This window comes from Dermacentor andersoni, chromosome 9 (genome assembly GCF_023375885.2).
Source record: "Dermacentor andersoni chromosome 9, qqDerAnde1_hic_scaffold, whole genome shotgun sequence".
Taxonomy (NCBI): Eukaryota; Metazoa; Arthropoda; class Arachnida; order Ixodida; family Ixodidae; genus Dermacentor; species Dermacentor andersoni.
In genome coordinates this window covers 45121300-45136377 of record NC_092822.1, presented here as the reverse complement: position 1 = coordinate 45136377, position 15078 = coordinate 45121300, and the positions used below count along the sequence as shown (strand labels likewise).

General features: G+C 46.3%; 1 protein-coding gene across 2 annotated transcripts in view; it reads right to left on the bottom strand.

Moving 5' to 3' along the window:
- The window catches only part of mib1 (E3 ubiquitin-protein ligase mind bomb 1), a 559645-nt gene that overhangs the window by 31500 nt on the left and 513067 nt on the right, over window positions 1–15078 (bottom strand). For both annotated transcript variants that reach the window (XM_072284616.1, XM_072284617.1), the window contains exon 13: window positions 180–312. In XM_072284616.1, the coding sequence (XP_072140717.1) occupies window positions 180–312 (133 nt within the window). The remainder of the gene's footprint in view (window positions 1–179; window positions 313–15078) is intronic.

Here is a 15078-nt window from a genome sequence, read left to right as displayed (position 1 = left end):
TTAGGCAAGTCCATGAACTAGCGATCATTCTCAAGCCGGCTGAGCCACCATACCTGCAACTCCCTCTAGCAATTTTTGTAATGTTCCCTCTAGCAATTTATTGACAGAAACTCCACTTGCTCAGCCATGTTGTTTGTAGCAGAGAAACTCACTGTGAAAGAAATCAGCAGGTCACTTACCTGATGAATAAGCAGCTCGGCGACTTCCACGTGGTTGTTGAGGGCAGCGAGGTGGAGTGCGGTGTAGCCATCGTCTTTCTTTTCATCAACGATCCAGGGTCTTGGCAGCTTGGCCAGCAGGGTTCGCATGGCACTGCACAGAAGGAAAATCAGGCCGCCAGGTGAATTTGGTGCAAATGAAAACAACGAAACAAGACAAACATCTTCCCTTAGTGAAGCATGCCAGTTTCATTATTTTTCTTTTTTGTAAAAATTGATGAAAGTCAAAGAACTTGAAAAAAAAAAAGAAAAAATTGGATACCAGAAAAAACTTAAAGAAAAAGTTTACCACTATATAGGTACACAGCAAAAAGCATATGTTAGAGTAAAAAGTGGACTAGATTATTTGAACATCTAATGCAAGCAAACTGACTGATTTAATTTTGGGTCTGGATTAAATCCTTACTTTTTTCCAATTTATTGGTATGTTTCATAATAATCCATAACACATCAACGTCCACTTCGGACACCCTATTTTATGCAGTTTACAGAACTGTAGTATTATATACATGCATTCTTGGGCGGAGTTAAGGAGCTTTGCAAGCATGGTACTTCTTAAAACTACAGCCTAAACCAAACCTCCGCCTTCAGTTTAAACTTGAATATAATTTTCCATTTTAGGAGGTAGCTTTCAGGAAGTAATACATGAAAACAGAGAAATCATGTTGTTTGGCACCTGCAGAACCAATTTTGAGAACATTTGTTGTATGTACACAAAAAGTTTGTCCATTGATTGTTCACTGGAAAAACATCTTTAGTTCAGGCCATAGATGCCTTTGTGATAATTGCTGAGATTCGGGGGGAAGAAAAAGGAAAAAAAAAGCCTTAGAAAAAAAAGAAGGAATAAAGAGAAAGGAATATCTTATTATGAAAAAAACAATTATGTGAAAGTCATTTACTGGAATGTCTGAAATAGACAAACATGATACATTACACATGATTATTAAATATGTCAAAAATATGCAAACAGGGATTTTGCAAAACTCGTGTAAACAATGCAATGTATTCACGCATGCTGCAAACTATTCTATCATAGTTTGCTTTAGATAATATAGAGGTAAAGTATGTAGAACTGCAACATTTGTTTTCAGTGCAGAGTAAGAGAGCTGTAAAATTTGCCCTTCAACTTCGCTTTTAAGTTACTAATTCCCAGCAAAAAATTTGAGGCCCCATATCGAAATTCTGCGTTGAACAGGCGATATAATTTAGCTTTCTCTCTTAAATGGAACAAATTTCAGTTAAAGTTGTTATGCAGTTATTTATTGAAAACATGCTTGCTTCTCTTTTGTGTTTGAATTGAGAGTGATATCAGAGGTGGAAAAAAACTAGAGCAAATTCTTAAATGCAACAAATTTCACTGAAATGAATGATGGCCAATGAAGGCATTTTGACATTTAATATGTATTTAAACAGGAAAAACATGAGGGCAAGCACTTCCTCTGCAAGGAACATGAGATTAAGATTGGTTCTGCAAATTACTTCTGGCAGTCCCGGAAGGGACCTCATGAACGACAGCTTGGTAATTAAAGGACAACAACAACAAAATTTTATTTAGGCTAAACTGGTTATAAATGTGTGCCTAGTGGTTAGCAGACATGACACATGTACCAGCACATTGCCTTCTGAAATGTTACAGAACGTCGTTGCCAGCAGCTGTGTGCGCTGCCAAATCTGAGACGTCAATCTAAGGAGCTACAATGGTTTTTGAAGTTCTGAATGATGCATCACTTCTGGCGAGCGGTAATGGTTGGTTTCTTTTATTTCATTTTTGGTATGAATAACATGCATCTTATTAGCATTTTGTGATGAATCCGCTTGTATACCAAACATAAAATTTTGCAAGGAGGTGGGTCTATATCTACGCTATCTGAAACTTGGCATTTTACAGGCGCATACTTTCATTGCAGTTGGACTTTAGGCTAGAAGGATTAAAGGCAGGCAGTGAGGCCACCTCCAAGTTCCTGCATTAGCTCCCACGATGTCATACATTTTGCCAGCGTCTGCGTAAGCCTAGAAAGGCCATTTAAATTGCATTCGAAACAAACAAACAAGCCAGCCACCGAGTTGCTCAACGCTTTACGCACACAAAACCAGCCCAAGCCCTAGAAGTATGCAATGCCACATTGACGCAACGGCACTCCAGTCTGGTTGTGAAACTCGGAAGGGAAACTTCTGCCTTTATATTTTTCCACTAGTAAAAATTTTTTTCCTGTGACAAAGACCAAATTCAAAGAATGTCTAATATATATATATATATATATATACTTTCTATCTCGATGGTGCAAGGCCGACTATGCCGCGATCGGCGTCGCGACATAGTTGCTTCAGACCATCGCGGCATCGGACCCACGAAAATCGAGTTTGGCAGCTCAACTTCATATATATATATATATATATATATATATATATATATATAGTGCAAGAACTACGATCTCATAATATGAGGTATGCAGAAATGGGGGCTCTGATAAAAAAAACAAGAATGCTGACACCCTTTGGGGAGTACCTTAATCGTCCCCAAGCAATCATCGTTATCTGTCTGGCTTGCGTTTCCTTTTCGAGAACTCTGTGCTCGCTATACTTTCCCGCCAAAGTATGCCACGTCATGCTGATAAAGCGCGCGTGCCGTTCGTGAGCTGAAAGTCCGGGACGGCCAGCCTTATCAATAAAGGAAAGGGATGCAAGGTAGATGGAGCGACTATTGCAGTCGCTCCATCTACCCTCCGGAAAAGGGCGTAAACGTCTTCTCAATATGCGTACGCAGTGCCCGGTATACACACACACACACACACGAGCGATTTTGCATTCCGCCCTCTTTCGGACGGCGGCCGCCGCAGCGATTGGCATCGGACCCGCGACCATCGAGTTTGGCAGCTCAACTTCATAGCCACGGGGCTACAGGGCAGGCGGGGATGAGCGACATTTCGCCAGGCTTGAAAATGATTTGCTCTTGCTCTTTGGTTGTTTCCTTAAAGGAAACGGCAAACAACGGAACACGAAAAAAAAAATCTCATTTGTACATCGCGCCCGCTTATACCAACACCACCTAGATTTAGGCGGTGTTTAATCCACCACCTAGATTTAATCTAGGTGGCGTTGCTTATACTGACCCAGAAGTAATATCGAGGTTGCTGTAACGTAGCACGGCTGGCGCGACGGATATAGTTGCAAGTTATTTCTGTTTTCTTATCTCGATTAAGCAGCGCCGGGAGAAACCTGAATGTGACAACAATATGGCGTCCGTTAGGCCACGTGACATTAGGGACGCCATTGTAGTGCATATCTTGGTTTAACGGGTACATGACGCAATGTTCCCAGCCCGTCGCTTAGCTTCGAGACCTCACGGCGCGCACCGCGGGTGGCCGCGTGCGCCTTCCGCGACCCTGCGAAGTGCTATATGGGCACGTTGCAAATGCTAGGCGGCGCCCTGTCTTTCCGACCCCTAGCGCCATCTGACGAATAGTTGCGCGAATGTGGTAGGATTACTCACGGCGTCAGCAACCCGCGCTGCGTGTTTGGCGTCCTGTCAAACGGTAGCGATGGCGCGAAACAGCGTGCCGATATTAATTTTAACCGGGTTTCGGGAATTAGAAGATCCTCATAGCTTTTTTCGTGAAAGAATTTAGAGAAAGGAAGTCGTCTATTTGAAGTGGGGCACGTCTACGACGTGAGGGAAGTGTTGACCTCGCACTGATCGGAAGTGACTGCTAGGTTTATTCCGCAAACGAAAAATAATGCACCAGCGAGATGCGTGAAGCTCAGCGTAAGTTACTTCGTTATCTACGGTGTGGACGCATGAAATTATAGGCGACATTGATTCTTGAAGATCGGCGACAGCAGACAAATCCTAGCGGGGAGCTGCGATTGCCGCGCTGGCATCGCAGGGAAGTGCAAGGACGCCGCGGTAGTTTCCCTGTACATACAGGACGCCAAATACGAATCCAAAACATCTCATCCAAGAACGTGGGGCGTACGAACGACTCGTAAGACCTACCAGAGGTATTCTAACGTTGCTCTCCCCAAACACAAAAAAAAGCGATGAACTTACCAGTTGTGTTAGACTACGCTGGGAAAATATTTTCGCCCAAGTTACTGGAAGTGCGATACTTTTAGTTGCGATTTTTCAGTGCGTGCAAAGGAGGTTCCAATAAACCACGTTGTCAAAAATTTTGTGATCTCAACTGCCCCTTCGTTGATATGCTGGGCGCAGAAGGGTGTTTGCCAGCTAAGCCGGCTGCAACCCCTCAAATCTCTCAGCAAGCCCTAGCGCTGTTTGAATGGGAGAGGATTGGGAAAGAGTTCCACAGCTCTACTGCGGTACAGTGTGGGGACAAAATACTTTGCTGCATATCCTGGTACGCACTGCAGGCAGTGGCGTAGCAAAGGGGGGGGGGGGGGGGGCGTGGACCCCGGGTGCAAGGGGCCAGTGGGGGGCGGGGGGGAGGGTCATATACGTCTGGAGACACACGGAAATTGTTGATATCCTCGCCTTCCTCGAATAAACCCGGGTGAGGGGGGGGGGGGGGGGACAGAAGACCTATGGGCCCCGGGTGCCAGACGACCTAGCTACGCCACTGGCTGCAGGTGTCCCGTTGCTGCCATCATTACTGTAAAAGCAAAGAATTCAGCGTTATAGCGCACTTGGCATAACGCCGGAACATAAAACAGCTTATGCCGTCGGACGAGCGCTATCCAGTGTTGACGCCGTTCTGCTTCATACGGTCGGCTTGGAAACCTGTAAAACTTTGTTCCTCGTGAGTTGGTGTACGTGCTGTTGCAGCCCACTACTCAACAGCTCGAGTTGCACTTCGGCATTGCTCAGAAAAGGCAACAGCTACGCGCGAAACAGTGCGCACACAGGCTTTCCGAACGGAAGCGGGCCGGTCGTATCCTGCCGGTTCCGCGCTCGCCGCCGCGAGGGGCGCCCCAGTAGGCGCGGGAACTACGTTCGCAACCTGCCTATACCGATAAGCTGAAGCACGTATACTACGCGCAACTGTGTGCAAGAAAAGCATTCCTGTGACGTCACGGACGCCATGTTCTTGTCCTACTCGCACCTTCAACAGCGCGCACTGGAGATAAGCGGACGGAGAGCAGCTGTTCACCGAGCTGCTTGGCTGTGAAACACAATGGCGAACGCGCGATGACGCGTTCAATGACGCACTTTCGCGTGCATCCTGAATTAGTCCGCCGCGAGGGGCAAAAAAAGAGAATAATAAATGTCGGGCGATTAGCGTCGTGTTTTCGCAATTATTGTTTTCTAGGAAACGCAGTTTTCTTTTTCTTTCTTTTTTTTTTGTCGTTTTGATGGATAGCGCGTACCGGGGTTCCGCAAGCACTGACACCGGAACCGCTCTGGAAGGCCGCTTCTCTTCACTCTTGTCATGCATGTACGAGTGCAACGACCAGCACTTAAGGGACGATGAATAATGAAAGTGGAAAGTGAGATTAATTGAAGGGCAATGAAGCGAATAGGTGTGCTCCTAATTAAGCCTCTTAAATCTCTATGGCACCATCATGAGACGCGGCAGCTAGCGAAAAGAGAGAGAAAGAGAGAAAAGCGGTCAGCAGACTCTTTAGCGATTCCGCTAGCTTTCAATTAATTTACTGCGACGGCAGCAGATTCTATCAAGGACACTAACTGCTTCTTTGCTACTGGCACAGCGTCTACATGCGTACCTACGGTATTGCTTGCGGTGGTATCTGAAATACATGCGGAATCTCAGAATCTGTTACATTCCGTTTCATACTTAATAAAACAGACAACGCTGTGGAAGCACAAGTAGCGCGGTCATAGATATGTGTGTCCCTCCGCGTGTTTCGCAGGGCACCACGCCCTTTATCTGAAACGTTTATACTTCGGCATCGTCATTTGTTGAACGCGTTGGTAAACTGACCATTAAAAGCATATTTAGCGCCAACGAACAAGCATAGAAGGGAGACGACACCACATTGCGCATGACGAGACCGCTTCGTCTACTACACGCGCAACACGCGGACTTAGCCGCGTAAACGCCCCAACACAGTTTCCACGCCAGAGGAGATTGGAACGATCTGTCCGCCTTTATTTTTGGCCGTGGAGAGAGCAGGTCTGTACGAAAAATAAACAACAAAATGTTTAGTTATAACGTAATTAGTATATTCATAATTCATTTATTAGTAAACTGGGTTGTTGAACTTTTCACAGTTGAAAGTGGTCTGTTGAACTCTTCACCGCTCAAACTTCGCTCCAGTATAGATAAAAGAAAACGAAACTATAGGGCTTTGCGTTTCCTTTCCGCGCCTAAGTGAACTTTAGACGTTTCCTTTAACTGCGCGAAAAAAAGAAAAAAAAAGAAACGAGGACACGAGAGAAACACATACCGCACCACGAGCGCAGTGTGTCTTTCTTTCGTGTGTCCTGTTTTTTTTTTTCTTCGCCACAGTTAAAGGAAACGTCTACAGCTACGAACCAACTAGCCCGCCGGAACGTTCTAAATGAAACTTTCCGAAGCCTCGAACTCAGCGTAGCATATCATAACGGTGGGCATCACGGGGCTGCGTGGCTACGCCAAATCACTTATTATTTATGCGCCTTTGTGTCGCCAGCATGCGACATGCGAGGACAAACCCACGCACGCACACACACGCGTTTCTTTTAGCTTTTAAGTGGTATACAAATAATTAAGAAAAATTTCATTGTGGGCTATAGTTGCTTAAACATACCAAAGTCTACGCGCAAAAAAAAAAAAAAAAAAAAGGAAGCTGCAACTTCCGGGACACCTCGCCGCACACTGCACTATGTATGTGCGAGTGCGAAGTCAATTTTTTTTTAAAGGACGGGCGGCAGTGCCGAAGTCCAGCAACCAAAGGGCAGCGAAGTAACCGTAGGACAGAAGCTCACATCATTTAGGGTTCCTCCTCGTGGTGCACATTAGTGTTCTGCGCACTTTCCTTAGCTCGGGAGGGAGAGAGAGAGAGAGAGAGAGAGAGAGAGAGAGAGAGAGAGAGAGAGAGAGAGAGAGAGAGAGAGATAGATAGATAGATAGATAGATAGATAGATAGAGATGAACTTAATCGGTAACAATCGATAGCGTCGGCAAGCCCGGAAGGTCATCCTTTCACACATGCCGTTTGGCCACACATACACACTGCCTATAGTTTTCTGAAGAATAAACGCGCGATAACTTGCGCTCGGGTCTCCTGGGCTTGGATACTTGCTCTACAGTCTGGTCCTTTTGTTGGTTTTGCACACAAACTTTAGCAGGCAGAATGATACATCGAGAAACACATATGTAAAAGAAAAAAAAAGAGAGGGAAGACCCCCTTAATTAAGAGACGTATTAGCCCCCTCAGACGTGTAGGACACAAACAAGGGCAAAATTAACAAAATCAAGGAGGCAATCAGTTCGTCTAGTTACGGTTACGGGTGAGCTGTTTCCCAGTATAGACGTAGAAAGTAATCAAAGTTGCAGTGCCGGAAAATGCAGCGCGCGCTTACGTGCGTGTTTATTAGTTGTTTTCGTTGCGTATAAGTTCACAAGGGGATTATATATAGTCCTGGCATGGCAGACTAACGTATATGGCGTGCCCAAAACGAAACGGCTTAATGCGTCGGCTCCTTAACGTTAAACAGAGCGGCAGTGAAAGATGGAAAGACTATACACCGGCGAGGCATACCCAATCAAACATCTCTCTAAAACAAAATGTAGTGCAACGCCGGGAAACGCTGCAGGGTATATTCATCCTCCATCATTAAACGGAAGACGCGTTCGGCAATGGGGGGGTATTATTAAAAAAGAAGCTACGCTGTAAAAGGAAAGTCTGCGTCGAATTATTACTTTATTACTTTTGCCTCGTACTATACGTGTGGCGCGCAATATATATATATATATATATATATATATATATATATATATATATATATATATATATATATATATATATATATATTTATTTATTTATACACGAATAACAGCGTTGGTAATGCAAACACTTGCACTTCGGAACCAAAAGCAGCAAAAGAAAGAAGCAAACGCCAAGGGAATCGGATCTACGAAGCGATATACGGACGCGTCGATTTAGTTTTTTGTATCGTTCTGTACGTATCCCTACACGGCGATATGAAGAAGAGCAAGTAATCCGAAAGCTGACATTCTGTAACCAAGATAAAGAAAAAAAAAGTTAAAGATAAGCTAAGAAAAAAAAACAGCGAATCGAATCTATGAAGCAATAACAGGACCGTGTGTCAAGAATAATAGCCGGCACTCGCCGAGACAACGAAGCGGGCTATATATTTAACGATCTCCGTAATAAGCGAGACGCAAAAGCGAAGAAGTGCGGCACGGCGCCGGAGGCGCTTTTTTTTTCTTTTTCTTTTTTACAACCTCGGCTTCCTTTTCCCGATTCAGACCAGAGTCAAAAATTAACCCAGCGGACGTTCCGCATAGACGTTCGCGTATATCTATCTTACGGTGCCAAAACAAAGACTCCGCATAATAAACCGCGCGCCAGCGCCATTGAATTATGAACAGAGAGACTCGGAGGGGAAGAAAGGAATATGACGTACGGAGCGCAGAATAAAAGGCTGCGCTAAATTCCTCCGAGACTCCTCCTCCACTACAGCAAAACGACAGAACGCGGTTAACCTCCTAGCAATCCCCCTCCCCCCTCCCCGCCTCGACTTCATCGTATCCCTCGTAGCATACCGAGGTATTTACTTATGCAATGCCGTTCGTTTGCACATCCAAAAGTTCATCGCTGAATTTCGGGTTTTGACTTTCTAGTTTGAAGCTTTCTTTTTTTTTTTTTTCTATTCATTTATTGCCCCCTTTATAGCACGTTCCCGTTATCTCGCTTCCGTTTCGAGACTCGGGACCATCATTTTCGGCGCGATCGAGAAGCACGCGCATGCAGTGCGTGTGTGTATTCTCTCTCGAGAGCTGAAGCTATGATGAGAATTTGCGAGCTAAGAAAAAAAATTATAAATAAAAATAAAATACGTGTCGGTCCGTGGAGGGCTAAATCTCGTTGCGATGAACACAGCCCGTGGCGGTTTTGTACAGGCCTGTCGTTGCTCATAGTTTTGTCTTTTATATATATATATATATATATATGGTCGGGCCGCGTGCGCGTCGCCAGAAAACTCCTCGGGGAGGAAGGGATGGGAGAGCTCGAGCGAGAGATATGTATAGCGCGATGAGCTCGCAACGCTTTGATAAATCGCGCTTTATTATATACGAGGGGCCGATGCGGCGCTGCTCGGCCAAGCCTGTACACACGGGCGCGCTCGTCTGCTCGTTGCAGCCGATCGTCTGCTTGGCCCCCGAAGCTCCTCCCACACCCGTTCTACAGAAGCATTCTGTGCCTCCTCTGCAAGGGGAGTTGCGTACACGGCCGTCTGCGAAGATCTATGTGTGCGTCGTCTGCTCCCGGTTTGACCGGGACAAAGCGCGCCTGCAATGTTGGTCATTTCGCGTTTCGTCTGGTCGTCTTGCGCGTATAGCGCAGACAGCCATGTATATTTTCTCGACAGTGGTAACAGTGCTGCACATCATCAGTGGACGAGCCACATTGCACGTATTGCTTTTCTAAAACATCACTTACGTACACTTATCACTCGTATAACCTGGGGGTGCGCTGTGTTCAAAAAGAATACGTACACACATGCATGCATGCATGCATACATACATACATACATACATACATACATACATACATACATACATACATACATACATACATACATACATACATACATACATACATGGTTTGACAATGGAACCGTGTCGCCACAATAGGCGTGGTTTCGTATATAGTGCAGACATCTGCAATACTAAACGCCACTAGATCGTGGCGTGATATAATCATGCGCCTTCTAGTTAAACTTGGAGCGGACACGGTCAATAATGATTGCACGATGGCTTCAAATACTTGAATGGACAAACAGCGACGCTGACTGCGTTAGTAACACGTCCAGGATTGGCGCCGCTTGTAAGCAACTCAATCGCCCAAAAGAGGACAGCTAGAAGGGACCAGAATTAAACTCATTCATTAAATAAAGGGAAAGAACGAAGAGAGACGAACGAAAGCTGCAAAGAGTACGAAAATCACTGCCACGAGCACTGACGTGCGCGCTCACAACGTCACAAGCCGTCAGGTGTTCCGTCACTCCTCTGCTTTAAGAGCTGCAAGGCTACACTTGGAACGTGTGCTCTATATATAACAAACACAACTCTGACCAACGTGAGCTGTCAAAAGACAGAAACAGGAGGAAAGAAGGGGGGGGGGGTGCATCGCAAGAGAAAACTCTTAACCAGAGCTAATTCTGGTTAGCTACCCTGTGCGAGGGAAAGGGGAAACGCGGTAGTTCCTTCGTTAGCACTGCAGCATCTTTTAAAAGCGAAGCTTGTCTTTGCGAAGCTCGTCGGGTTTCGTGAACGTGACTGCCGCTTGGCTGTTCTCTTGCCGAACAGGCCAACCAATCACAGCGGAGTCGCCCCGCGCGCGCCGCTGGGTTCCCTGTGCCACTACCAGATGGCGCTCGCCTCCGCGCAGGTGACGAGTGAGGAATATGGAAGAAAGTGAATGAGCTGGGAGAGTGCTCAGATGTTTGTACAGGAATGACATTGATTCACAGTGGAGGAAAAGAACTAGGAAGCTTACCAGCAAGAATGCCACCGGTATGGTGAGCAACATATGACAACAAAGATCGTCAAGCGGAAAGTCAGAGAGGCTGAGACACTCTCATGGGTGCCGGCAATGGAATAGGAACCTGTTATGAGTAACTAGGTAAGAGGGAAAAAAAACGACATTAGGAAAGAAACAATTTATGATAACTCAAAGGGAAGGTCCTTACTTTTCGAAGCGAGATCAGGATGCCTAACACGCACTTATAAAGCGACATACAAAAAGGAAGAAGCATGTGCTTGCTGCGGTAAGGCTAGGGAAACGATGGAACATGTTTTTTTAGAATATGAAGATATCCGCCCAGCGGTCGATTTAGTCACGAATGGCCTCCTTGAAGTCTTTGGGTTCAGCGAGAGCAGGAGGAAAGCAAACATGTCCGCAATAGAGATCAGTAAGAGACAATTGGAAGAATGGTGGAAGAAAAGTAGGCAAACGACAAAAACGCAGGAGTACAAGAACAATGTTCCCAATAGGGATTCAGAAAGTTTGGTGATGGGAATTCCTCGTTTTTCTTCTTTTTTTTTAAACATAGGTAGGGCATTAGGCAGTACAATAACAAGAGATTGGTGGCGCAACCCACCGCTACGTTCCAAAGGGGACGCTGATAGCAAATATCCATCCATCCATGAGGCATGTATATGCTGCACCAAAAATCCGGGGACCACTCAGCACATCCTAATGGAATGTGACAGGATCCACACAGAGAGACCAGTACGTAACGTACAACTTCCATAAGCGACCCGCTGTGTTTGCTTAGTGGCTATGGCGTTGCGCTGCCCAGCACGAGGTCGCGGGATCGAATCCGGGCCACGGCGGCCGCACTTCGATGAAGGCGAAGTGGGAAAACACCCGTGTCCTTAGATTTAGGTGCACGTTAAGGAACCCCAGGTGGTCGGAATTATTCTAGAGTCCCCCATTACGGCGTGCCTCTATCATAATCAGATCGTGGTTTGGGCACGCAAAACACGGGAATCTAATCAAATTTGCTTCCAGAAGCACTTGGATTTTAATGTAGAGGGAAGTATCAAACGGTCAGCCGTCTAGATAAGCAACAGACGTTTAGAGTATCAGTAGAAAAAAGAAAAGAAAAAGCAGGGAATACTGATACGACCTGATCCATTACAGCATAGGCAGCGGTACAAGTTAGATAGAGAAGATTAAAAAAGATGTAATCCTAGAACGAAAAGCATTCACAGCGTACCCGATTAACTCAAGCAGGCTAGAGGGGATGATTCGTCCCCACCCCATTTCGAAGGGGATGCCAATAAATCATCGTCATCATCACCGCATCAGCGACGCCGGCAGTGCGGGGAAAAAAAAACCCCAAAAGTTCGCCTTCGCACATCTGCAGTTGCACGGTAATGAGGAAGTAAACGCTTCTTGCGGATGGAATTGATTTGAACTGCGCTATACGTACGTATGCGCATGATGCCTCTGAAAACATGATGCGTCCAAGGCGTCCGTCGTACTCGCTAGCAGTCAGGAACTGGGCTTAACAAAAGGCTCGGTATAATTTGCGTGCGCGAGCGTTTGCGCGCGTGTGTGTGTGTGTCTGTGCGCTCGTGTTTCCCGACTCCTTATCCACTTACGCAAAACTTCGCTGTATATAGATTCCAAATCGTTGCATCTGCTGCGCATTCTTTATCGTGGATCTTGGGAAGAAGTATGCAGTAGCAGTAGTAGCAGTAATAGTTACTAGCAGCTATACTATATAACAGCAGCAATAGAAGTAACAGTAGTGGCAGTAGTAGCAGCACAAATGGTGGTAGTGTAGTTATAGTAGAAGTAACAGCAGTAGCAGCAATACTGGTGGTTGGTGGCGACAGTAGTAATATCTCGGCGCATTCGTTTCAAAGTCTACGAAATGCTTTCTCAATTGAGCCAGCGGACACGGCGTCCAGCGGGTTGACCACGCAGACGATGCTACACGGCACGCAGTCGGCCTCAATGCGCATGCGCGCCGACCTCCATTGAAAATCTGCGGGTCTCAGCTTTGAAGCGCTATAGCAGCTCGCCGTTGCCTTCCTTTGCAGGCTTTAATAATATGGCCGGAAGCATGCCACCATAAACCGGAAGCATGTCACCGTAAACCGGAAGCATGCCAGGGTCTCTGTTTGCAAACAGCGAAATTGGCGTGCTAGCTCCTACAGGAGTTGAGTCCGCCGGATCAATGAAAACGCACGCCGATGTTCAATTCGATCGCGACGCTTCCGGTACCCAGATCTTTCGCCGACGCTTCGACGCTTGGATGTTTCAGAGCGTCTAACAAGAAAAAGATGAAAAAAAAGAGCAACGAAAAGACATGACAGACGAAACTCCACGAGATCGGCAGCAACAGCAGCGCTCGCAGCGGCGGCTCTAACTCGTTTAGGCCTAATCACCGCCTAACCCAATCAGGGGGCGAGCCGCGTGCGAGTAAACAGACCGTTCGTTCGCAGCCTGCACCTCTCGTTTCTCGCGATTCCACGTTTCTCGCGGAAAAGGTCCCCTCCCCCCCCCCTCCTCCACCTCCATCGCCTCTCGTTCGATTCGTACGCCCTCTTTATTCGGCTTTCTTACTCTTCGCGTTTTGCCCAGCGGCGTCCATTTTTTTATTATTATTATTTTTCTTGCTTGAGAATCCTCATTTTCCGGTCAGGCTACTGTAGAGCCTGCTGTAATAGCCTCACCTCCGCACAAATGTCGAAAACTTCAACTAGAAAGAAAGACAGAAAGAAAGAAAGGAAGAAAGAAAGAAAACTAGCAAGCAAGCAAGCGAGGAAGCAAGCAAGCAAGCAAGCAAGCAAGCAAGCTAGCAAGCAAACGAGCAAGCAAGCAAGCAAGCAAGCAAGCAAGCGAGCGAGCGAGCGAGCAAGCGCGCAAGCAAGCAAGGGAGCAAGCAATGAAGTTAGCAGGCTGGTCACTCTACTCAATCAAGAGAATGAAAGGTCGCTCAAAGGAAGGTCTACAGCACCTTCGTTTACATGATCTATACTCGAGCGCGTCGAGTCTGAAGTCGAGCCAACTGAGCTCGACCCAACCGCGCTAACATGGCATATCTTGCCAAGCGGGAAAGACGAGTCAACCATATCCCCTCGCAGGCTAGTTGAGAGACATAGCTCCACCCCGACGCTAAAGCTCGACCCGACCCGCTAGCGTCAACTGAATCCGAGGACCGGTTTCCGACCAGAGAAGTCGACTCGGCCTGGCTTTATCGGCGTTCACACAAACGTATAGCTATAGCGACAGCTGCCCCAGCGACGACAGCGATGAAAATGAACGCGGCGGCAGCGACTAACGTGCCGAACAACAATTACGAAGTCGCGAAGGCAAAACTACACGGCAGTACAACAATGACGACAGCGCAATAGCAACTACTATGCGGAAGGACAACGACAGCGCGATTACGACACCAACGTTACTATAGAACGAGCTCACAGGGTTCACCCGCAGTGCTGTGTGGGTACGTTATTACCACAAAGCCCAAACACAGAAATTTTGCTGCGCTAGATTTTATACCTCAAGATTCCTATTTAGGCGCGGGAATATTTAATGGAAGGTCCCTAGCATGGCCCTTTTGATACGCTGCAGCGATATTACAATAAAGCCGCGCTTACTAATTAGAGTAGTGCTGATTTTACATTTTCGATATTGCATTCTTTTTTCTCACGCGGTAAATGAAGATTGTGGAACGCGAAACCCTAGAAAAAAAAAAAATATATGTAGACGTTTGTAAGTGCTCGTGCAACAGCTGCTGTAATGAATTTTTTTTTGTGATGGGGGCACCCTAACTGTGGAGTATAGACAGCTGACCAAAAAAAAGAAAAAGCCCGTAAAGCGGGTGACAAATCCTTCGAGTCAGTTGTCAAACAAATGTTTTTTGACTAATGAGAAAAAAAAGAACGCCTTCTTATATCGGCGTAACGGCTACTCCCTACGCTATCACTTAGAAAGAGAACCGCGGGTACTACACGAAGTTACACGGTATGTACTCAGCCCGCGAACAGATTCCCCCCCCCCACCCCACCCCTAATAGAACAACGAAAAAGCGCGAAAGAAAATAATACATAAAAAGAAAATATCGGCGAGGTGGCTGCAAATTCACGCAGTCTTGTGCGAAGGACCCTCCCATACTAACTCGGTTATCTGTAAGTAGAAGAGCATCCGTTACGACTGGTCTTCGATTGCATTCCGAAAATTCAATATCACTCCC